This window comes from Danio rerio, chromosome 5 (genome assembly GCF_052040795.2).
Source record: "Danio rerio strain M-AB ecotype USA chromosome 5, GRCz13ab, whole genome shotgun sequence".
In the NCBI taxonomy this organism is placed as follows: domain Eukaryota; kingdom Metazoa; phylum Chordata; class Actinopteri; order Cypriniformes; family Danionidae; genus Danio; species Danio rerio.
In genome coordinates, this window is record NC_141025.1 from 79,682,501 (window position 1) to 79,692,500 (window position 10,000).

The window sequence follows — 10,000 nt, forward strand, 5'->3', positions numbered from 1 at the left end:
GCGTTAATTTGTCTTGTTAGCAGTGCAGAGGTCAGGTGACCATAATAATGGGGTCAGTGTGAATGCTTGAGCTGTTAATAACATCTCTCTTCTTCATCATCACATGAACATCGGACACTCAGACACCACTCGCTCGTGTGTGTGTGTGTGTGCGTGTATGTGTGTGTGTGGGGCGGATGTTCATCCCGCAGGACACTTTCCACATCAGTTTCTGACAAGAGCAAACACAAAGCGCGGAGCATCAGTGTTCTGCTGTGCAGATCTTCAGGCTGTTCTCAGATGTACCCTAAACACAGGCAGTCTTCAGTCAATATGGACACTTTAAAGGGGCCGTTCACACAAAAATCTACTTTTAGTTTACGGAAGGAACGATAGATAGACGAGCACAGATAGATGGACAGATAGAAAGACAGACGGATGGATAAATGGATGAATGAATGGATAGATAAACGGATGGATGAATGGATGGATGGATAGACAGATGAATAAATGGATAAATAGATTAAGAGATAGATAGATAGATAGATAGATAGATAGATAGATAGATAGATAGATAGATAGATAGATAGATAGATAGATAGATAGATAGATAGATAGATATAGATGGATGGATGGATGGATGGATGGATGGATGGATAGATGGGTGAACGGATAGATAGGTGGATAGACGGGTGGATGGACAGACAGACAGACAGATGGATGGATGAATAGATAGACATGACCACATTGCAATAGTCTAGAGCTTTTTTACAATGTAGATTCTGTCAAAGCAGCTCAAAGGGACAGGTCACCCCAAAATAAAAATTCTGTCCACATTCTTGAATATATATAATAATTCTTTAATAATAACATCTTTTGTGTTTAACACAGTAAACAAGGTCATGCATCAAAATGAGGCAGAATAATCAGTTTTGGAGGAACTATCCCTTTAACAGATGAAGAAAAGAGAATAAACAGCCAGGGCAGTATTTGAGGAGAACTCTGGTGTCAACTAAAAACAGATTTCCCTCCGTCAATCAGAGAAAATGACCCTTAAATGTTGTCTTAAACTAATCTAAGGCATTTCCTCAGTTGTGTCTTATTGTCTGTGTGTCTGTAGTGCGTCTGTTCCTGCACCGGCGGCTCAGGTGGTTCAGCAGGTTCTGGCGACGGTGGAGGCCAATAAAGTGAGTCTGCAGGAGTTGTACAGCTGCCAAAACAGACATTAAACTGCCTTCTTACACGATTAAATTTACAGTGGTTCAGTGTAACCGTTGTTTTCATTCACAGACCTCATTTCAGGGGCCGGTAAAAGTCTCCGCTCCGCTGGCCGGTCCTGCGCAGGCCACAGCAGCAAACTTTGTGTTCGGTACGTACAGATTCACACTTAAAACACTTAAAAGTGTAGATGTTAAACAAGGGCCTAAGGGCCATGAAAGCCTCTCGTTTCAGCAGGGTGTTTTCACACCTCTACTTTAGAAAAAGTCAGAAAAGTGGGCGTGTCCAGCTCTGTTTAGGGGGAGTGTCAGAGAAACTAAAGTGGGATGGTGTGGGGGTGTCTATTTGGGCACGCGCGAGTTTCAGAGTCAAACACACACACACACACACACAGGGGAGAAAGTGACTGTTTACATGGACATCTGTAATCGAATTATTTGCCAAATGATTAAATGGTGGACTTTAACTGCAGTTTGGCTCTTTCATTCAGGGAATTCATTCATGCCCCTCGCGACAAACGTGATATTTGATTCGAGGATCTGCTCTAAGCGTGTATTTTTCATGCAATGTTTGATACCGCACGGCGAATGAGAGAAAAAAACCCTCAGCATTTCCCGGAAACTTAGATAAACACGGCAGGTAGCGTCAGAAAGCCGCGTGTGTTATTCCGGTCACTAAATGTGGTGAAAACCCTACACGAGGTTAAAGTTTGGTTGTGGTGCTAACATGTGTACACTCGGTGCAATAGTTAACTTAGTTCGATACGAACAAACTGAATAAACAAAGAGCACTGGTCGCTCACTTACCAAATCTGTAGAGACAGGACAATCACCAGCAACTAGAGCCGCGTCTTTATTAAGAGGAGACGAGCAGCGAATCCGGATCTCAGTGTTTGCAGATGAGAACAGCTCTCAGGTAAACAATAATCCTCCTTAGACACGTAAGTTATTGTTGTCGAGCGTCGCGTACACTGTTAATCCACACGTGACTCCAGCTGCGCTCTCACAGAGAGAAAATGAAAACGAAACTTCACTGCAGCAAACTATAAAAGCAACACTTCACGCTTGTTTTGCCAACACAACGTGGCGTCTCTGTCGTCTAAACACTGTGACAGTAATGAATATTAATGAAGTTGCACAATAGAGCGCGCTGATTGGTTTGAACCAAGCCTTACTCATGCATTAATGCAGCACACTGTAAGACGTAATAAGACTCACTCTGGCACAGACGTCCAGTCTGCACGCTGGAATACACGCTATTATGTCATGACCGTGACGCAGCTTCAAAAATTCGTTTCAAACAGGAAGTACGAATTTGCTTGAAATAACGCAAAAACAACCAATTTACACTTTTTAGTGAAATATAGGCGTCATAATAGTGTTTTTAGCAGTGTGGGACACATATACCACTGTCAACAGCTCAACACACATGTGTATTGGTGTTTCATGACCCTTTAAACAGGCCACAGGGCTTCACTTGCAGTAATTCTGAGTTGTTTTAACTAGCAAATTAGCTGATTTCAATACCATTATTATCTCTTTGTCATGATGTCAGCACATAATATTAGACTAGATATTCTTCAAGACACTAGTATTCAGCTGAAAGTGACATGTAAAGGCTTCACTAGGGTAATCAGGGTAAAGTTAGGGTAATTAGAAAAGTCATTGTATAACAGTGGTTTGTTCTGGAGACAATCCAACACTAATATTGCTGAAGGGGCCAATAATATTGACCTTAACATGAGTTTAACACTATTAAAACTGCTTTTATTCCAACCGAAATCAGACTTTCTCCAGAAGAACAAATATTAGAGGAAACAGTGAGAAATTCCTGACTCTGAATCATTTGGGAAAGATGCATGTAGAAATGCTTGCAGAACTGTGGCTCTGTGCATTATTATTAACGTGTGCTGATGTGTTTTTGCTTCAGGTGGAGCTGCTAAACTCGACGCAGGAGCTGCTTCATCTGTCAGCGAGAAGAACGCAAAGAGCTTTTCCTTTTCTCCTGCGTGAGTCTCTGACATTACTGTTATCCTCACCGTTCTTTCAGTGTAGGATGTAGATCTACTGTATATTAATATGTTTATACACCTGTGTGCAGCACCTGAGAGCTCCTGCTGTACTAGATTATGAAGATAATGCCTTTGTTGTTCGCATATGAATGTTTAGAAACAGTACAATCTGCTTTTCACAGGTCATCTGGGTTCAGTTTCACCTCACCATCACAGGACAACAACAGCACTCAAGGTAGCGGCTCCACATTGTTTTATTTAGAACTGCAAGCTATTCTTTTAACATTACTTTATTCACAGTTTAATAGTGTAATAGATAGAAAACGTTAAATTTTGGGAATATTTTACAGCTCCTCTAGTGTTAATCCGTTCAGTTTTATCATTCTATTCAGCCAATCTCCATATCTGGCAGGAACACTTTTAGCTTAGCATAGATCATTGAATTGGATTAGACCATTAGCATCTCACTCAAAAAATGACCAGAGTGTCGATAATATTTATATTTAAAGCTCTTCTGTAGTGTACTAAGCCTGACAGAACAGTAAACCATGTACAGAAGAGCTTTAAATGGGAAAATTGACAACTTTTATTTTAATTTTTATTATAAACTCACTTTATTCACAGTTAAACAGTGTAAAAGTTAGAAAATGTAAAATTTGGTATTTTGGGAATATTTATCAGCTCCTCCAGTGTTTATCAGTTCAGTTTTAGCATTATTTTTTTAATCCATTCAGCCGATCTCTTTATCTGGCGGGAACATTTTTAGCTTAGCTTAGCATAGGTCATTGAATTGGATTAGACCGTTAGCATCTCACTCAAAAATGACTAAAGAGTTTAGATAATTGTCCTATTTAAAGCTCTTCTGTAGTGTACTAAGCCTGACAGAATAGTAAACCATGTACAGACAAGCTTTAAATGGGAAAATTGTCAACTTTTATTTTAATTTTTATTTGTAAATTTACTTTATTCATAGTTAAACAGTGTAAAAGTTAGAAAATGTAAAAAATGGAATTGTGGGAATATTTTACAGCTCCTCCAGTGTTAATCAGTTCAGTATTTAATTTTTTTAATCCATTCAGCCGATCTCTGTATCTGGCATGAACACTTTTAGCTTAGCTTAGATCATTGAATCGGATTAGACCGTTAGCATCTCACTCAAAAATGACCAGAGTGTAGATTAATATTCAGAACAGATACAGATACATAACAGAACAGTAAATCATGCACAGAAGGGCTTTAAGTCGGAAAATTGTCAACTTTTGAGCAAGATGCTAATGGTCTAATCCGATTCAATGACCTATGCTAAGCTAAAAGTGCTTCCGCCTTCAATGAGTTTCTTTCTTCTGTTGAACACTAAACAAGATATTCTGAAGAACACTGGAAAAAGCCGTTATCGACATCCATAGTAGTAACAAAATAAATGTAGAAGTCTGTTTTTTCCAGCTTAAGAGAAGAAAGGAACAAGTGAAAGATGAGTAAATGATGACAGAATATTCATTTTTGGCCAAACTGTGCCTTTATATCAGTCACACAGGGCTATTTTCACCCTCATTTTATTTTCCCACCTGAACCACACACACATTGCGCTCTGTATAAAGGAGGAATATTAGTTTTCGCAGATTTTAAAGCGCTACTGTTATTTGTTTAAATACTTATTTTAATATTTATTTCTGCACTTTGTACACCTTGGCAATACTTGGCAATAAAGCTCTTTCTGTTTCTGACTATGTTACAGCAAAGATCTCTGCTCCACCAGGCAAGTTCTCCTTCGCAGGCAGCACTGGAGCCAAAATGGCGTTCGGCTCTGTAGTGTCCGAGGAGCCATTCTCCTTCTCAAAAGTGTCATCTCCAGCAGCAGCAGCAGCAGCACCTGTGATCTCCGCTTCTCCTGAACCTCCCAAAGCTGCAAAACCCAGCACTGGAGAAACCCTCGGCAGCTTCTCCGGTTTACGAGTCGGCCAAACCGAAGAACTCAAGGAATCTCCGTCAGGCTTCATCTTTGGGCCTCCAGCAAACGGATCTAAAGGATTCTCCTTCAATCCTGCGCAAATAAACCCAACAGAGTCTGTAACTCCAGCAGAATCCACAGCAGAGCCTGTGAAAACGGCACCGGCTCAAGCATTCGGCTCATCTACATTCGCATTTAAACCAGCAGAAGTCGCATCTCCGTCGGTAAAGCCGACATTCTCCATTCCCACATCTTCATCATCATTTCCAGCAGCCGCCGCTTCTTCTTTTGGGAGTCTTCTGCGCGCTCCTTTACCAGAAACGGCAACAAATGTTTCTGCAAAGCCAGAAATTACAACATCTGCTGAGTTAGCTCCATCTGCTGATGATACCCAATCTCCAGCAGAGCCTTGTACTCCTAAACCATTAACCGCAGCTGAATCCACTCCTCCCCCCAGTACTGAAACCCCTATTCCAGCAGAATCCAGCAAACCTCCATCTCCTCCAGCTGCTGTAGTCTCTCCTACACCTCCTCCGTCAGTTTCTCCACCTTCAGAATCCGCTCCGCTAGTCTCCGAACCGCCGTTAGCAGAAACGGTAACGGATACTCCGCCTGAAACCGCTAACACTTCAACATCAGCTCCGGCGTCCACAGAAGCTCCAGCTGCTCCTGCGTCCGACAAGCCTGGGTCAATCTTCGCTCCTCCACCAGCTGCTGCAGAGCAAGGTTATTATAATTTTGCTTACTTTAATTATTATTATTTTATATTTTGATACCATTTTAAAACTTTGCAGAAAATATAGCGCGCATTTTATGTTCTTATGTGCGCAATCTTGTGCTAGACTGATGTGTTTTGCTGTAAAGCGCCATCTACTGGTGTTTCTCTAAACAGCCGCAGGTCAGATTTACCACCACAGCATGAGTGCTTATGAATTCAGAAAACTATTATTTTATTTTTATTTTTCAATGGATTTTAATTTCGTTAAGTTGTCGCTTTTGATTTATTGTAGTTTTCTTTTTTTCAAGTTAACATAAGTGTTTAAGTCTTGGTCTTAGTTTTCATTTACTAAATAACCTTGATTTGGTTGTAAAAGCGCCATCTACTGGTGTTTCTCCAAACAGCCGCACGTCAGATTTTACACTACATAGTCGGTGCTTATAAAATCTGGAAATTATCATTTATATTTGAAAAGTATTAGAATAATTTAGTTCGTTTTTCAGTGACTTGTTCATTTGTTTACTTTTTCATCTATTGTTAGTTTTTTCCAGTTGATAATATTTTTGACCAATAGTTTTAGTTTTTGTTTACTAAAATATCCTTGGTTTGGTTGTAAAGGTGCCACCTACTGGTGTTTCTCTAAACAGCCACACGTCAGATGTTACACCCAGAATCGATGCTTGTTTATATATTTATAATAATTTTTATATTAATATATATATATATATATATATATATATATATATATATATATATATATATATATATATACATATATATTTACTAATTATTTTGTTTTAGTTTTTCAGTGTGTGTTGTTAAATTCGTGTAGTTTTTCATTTATTGTTAATTTACTATTTTATTTTTAGTTAACGAAAATATTTATTGACCTATAGTTTTAGTCTTGGTTTTTGATTAGTTTACTATGTCAACCTTTGTTTGGCTGTAAAAGCTCCATCTACTGATGTTTCTCTAAACAGCCGCACGTCAGATTTTAACGCCACAGAATCAGTGCTTATGTATTCTAAAATTCATTCATTGATTGACATTATTTTAGTTAGTTTTTCAGCGACCGTTGTTTGTCATTTGTTTTTTTCCTTATTTTTTAATTTACTATTTTATTTCAGGTATCAAAAATGTTTTTTCACTCAAGGCCCGTGCACACTGGGACGCTTTTTGCTCGCGTTTTCTGACGACGTGTAACGCCTCGTGACTAAAAAAAGGACGCCAATGTGATCGTGCACACTAACATGCAAAACGGCAGACGTAAAAGCGTCATTTTTTAAAGAAACGCCCTATGCTCGTTTTTTTTATTTATTTTTATTTTTTTGAGAAGAAGCTTAACGTCAAGGATTGATTTTGCATCCTCTTCTGCTCGACGCCAGTGAAAATCACTTTGGTTTGAATCCGGAAAAACATCTCAAAACGTTGACGATAAACGCAAACAAAAAGCGTCCTGGTGTGTACGACCGTTACTAGATTTACTCTCATTTTTGTTGTCGTTTACTAGAATAACATTAAATTGGTTGTATAAGCGCCATCTACTGGTGTTTGTTGGCTAGTTTGTTTTTCAGTGACCATTGTAAATTAAATTTTTTATTTATAATTTTAAATCAGTTTGCGAAAATGTTTTTTACCAATAGTGTTAGTTTTCGTTTACTAAAATAGCCTTGCTGTAGACACTGTCATCAATCAGTCTGCATCATCTTCTTCTTCAGTTCCAGCGGTGGTGTCCACAGTATCTCCAACACCAGTGTTTTCTTCTGCACCATCCTCCACCTCAGCGTTCGGATCTTCTGCTTTTGGCTCCAGCTCTGCCTCCTCCGGCTTCGGCAAACCCACTTTCGGCCAGAGTGCTGGTTTTGGGCCTCCGGCTGCATCTGGCTCCGCTAGCGGCTTCAGTTTTGGTCAGCCAGCATTCAGTGCTAGCAGCAGCTCTGGGTTTGGGTCGTCGGCTGCATCCGCCAGTACTGCGGCCCCCAGCAGTGTTTTCGGGCCCTCCACAGCCAGCAACGCCGGGTCCTTCTCATTCGGGGCCACCGGCTCCGGCTCCACAGCTAGCACCGGCACCAGCCTCTTTGGTCAGAGCAGCACTTCTGGCTTCGGGCAGCCCAGCGCAGGCTTCGGTCAGGGGGCTGTTTTCGGCAGTAACACCACCACTGCATCTTCTTCTGGATTCAGCTTCGGACAACCGTCAGGTGGGGTTTTATTTAACTTATAAATTTAACTTATTTAGCAGATGTGTTTATACACAGTGAATTACAAACAAACAAACAAGCAAACAAAAAAGAGCAGCTTCAAATCAGCAGAGAAAATGATTTCTGTGATTAATTAATTATTAATTAATCTAAAAATTAATTAAATCTCAAGTGCTTTTAACACAATTTTAAATAGCTCATTTTATTTAATTATGTTTACTTTTTATTTACTTTTTTTTTTGCATTTGAACACAACAGCAGTCGTCTTCATTTACACTTGTAGCTTGATGCTCATCACTTGAGGAACATTTGATAAGGAATCGATATTGCATAGGAGTGCGAATGATTGTGCGGTGTGAATGGCAGTGAGGGTCTGGAATGTGCAGCCGTCTCGGGTGTGTCTTCACTGCAGGATTTCTCCCATTCCTGAACACACTTTTACATTATAAGCAGCTGATTCAGTGACCTTTGACCCCAGTGACACAGCAGGACGGCCTGTTCTCAGCTGTTTACCGTCCAGAGCCCTGGAAAATGTGCTGATACACGCTTTACACTTCATGATGAGCTGCTGTTGTGGTTTAATGTGGGACTTACAGTCTTAAATATGTAACGTCCAGACGAGTGAGCTGTGAGCAGGTCAGGGGAGACGGCGATTGATCATTTATTAATGATTTGTTTTTATTCACTGGTGTGTTTTGCATGGTTGCAGTGTTGCAGTGCAGAGTTCTGTGTGGGTGTGTTGTTCCTGACTGTGTGTGTGTGTGTGTTCAGTGATGTTTGACTGTGTGTGTTTGTCGTTCAGGGTTTGGCAGCAGCACCTCCTCTTCCTCCACATCTGTGTTCGGACAGCAGGCCAGTGGAGCAGGAGTCTTCGGTCAGGTACAATCCCCCCCGACCCCAAAACGCACACAAACACACACAAAACACACACCCATTAACTTGTTGCATTGAGAACTGGACTGAAATTATCACATCTGATTCAAATGATTTGTTTAGAGTGAGTCTCCAGTAAACAACTTAATGATTCAGATGATTCGTTCAGAGTGGGTTTCCAGTAAACAACTCATTAATTAAAATGATCCATTCAGAATAAGTCTTCAGTAAATGTCTCACTGATTCAAATGATCCATTCAGAGTGAATTTACAATAAACAGCTCACTGGTTCACATGATCCATTTAGAGTGAGTCTCCAGTAAACAACTCACTGATTCAAATGGTCCATTCAGTCCAAATCTTCAGTAAATGACTCACTGATTCAAATGATCCATTCAGAGTGAATATCCAGTAAACAACTCACTGATTCAAATGATCCATTCAGAGTGAATATCCAGTAAACAACTCAGTGATTCAAATGATACATTCAGAATGCGTCTCCATTAAATGAATCCCTGATTCAAATAATCCATTTAGAGTGAATCTTCAGATAAACAACTCGCTGTTTCTAATGATCCATTCAGAGTGAGTCCTCACTAAACAACTCACTGATTCAAATGGTCCGTTCAGAGCTATATCTTAAGTAAACGTAGTGATTCAAATGATTTATTCAGAGGGAGTCTCCAGTAATCAAACCACTGATTCAAATGATCCATTCAAAGCAAGTCCCCTGTAAGCAACTTACTGAATCAAATGGTCCATTCAGAGTGAGTGATCAGGAAACAACTCACTGATTCAAATTATTTGTTCAGAGCGAGTCATCAGTAAACCGCTCACTGGTTCAAATGATCCATTTAGAGCAAGTCTCAAGTTAAAAACTCACTGATTCCAAAGATCCATTCAGAGGAAATCTCCAGTAAATGACTCACTGAATCAAATAATCCATTCAGAGTGAATCTCCAGTAAACAACTCACTGATTCAAATGATCCATTCAAAGCGAGTTCCCATTAAACCAAGTGGTGCTCGCTGCAGAGCCATTTGAGGAGAGCTGAGC

General features: G+C 40.0%; 1 protein-coding gene across 2 annotated transcripts in view; it reads left to right on the forward strand.

The window, feature by feature from the left end:
* nup214 (nucleoporin 214) overlaps nucleotides 1–10,000 on the forward strand; it is a 46,778-nt gene that overhangs the window by 28,277 nt on the left and 8,501 nt on the right. For both annotated transcript variants that reach the window (XM_087254686.1, XM_087254687.1), the window contains exons 25-31: nucleotides 1,100–1,166; nucleotides 1,270–1,348; nucleotides 3,127–3,205; nucleotides 3,391–3,443; nucleotides 4,944–5,882; nucleotides 7,593–8,072; nucleotides 8,875–8,951. In XM_087254686.1, coding sequence (XP_087110812.1) covers nucleotides 1,100–1,166; nucleotides 1,270–1,348; nucleotides 3,127–3,205; nucleotides 3,391–3,443; nucleotides 4,944–5,882; nucleotides 7,593–8,072; nucleotides 8,875–8,951 — 1,774 coding nt within the window. The remainder of the gene's footprint in view (nucleotides 1–1,099; nucleotides 1,167–1,269; nucleotides 1,349–3,126; nucleotides 3,206–3,390; nucleotides 3,444–4,943; nucleotides 5,883–7,592; nucleotides 8,073–8,874; nucleotides 8,952–10,000) is intronic.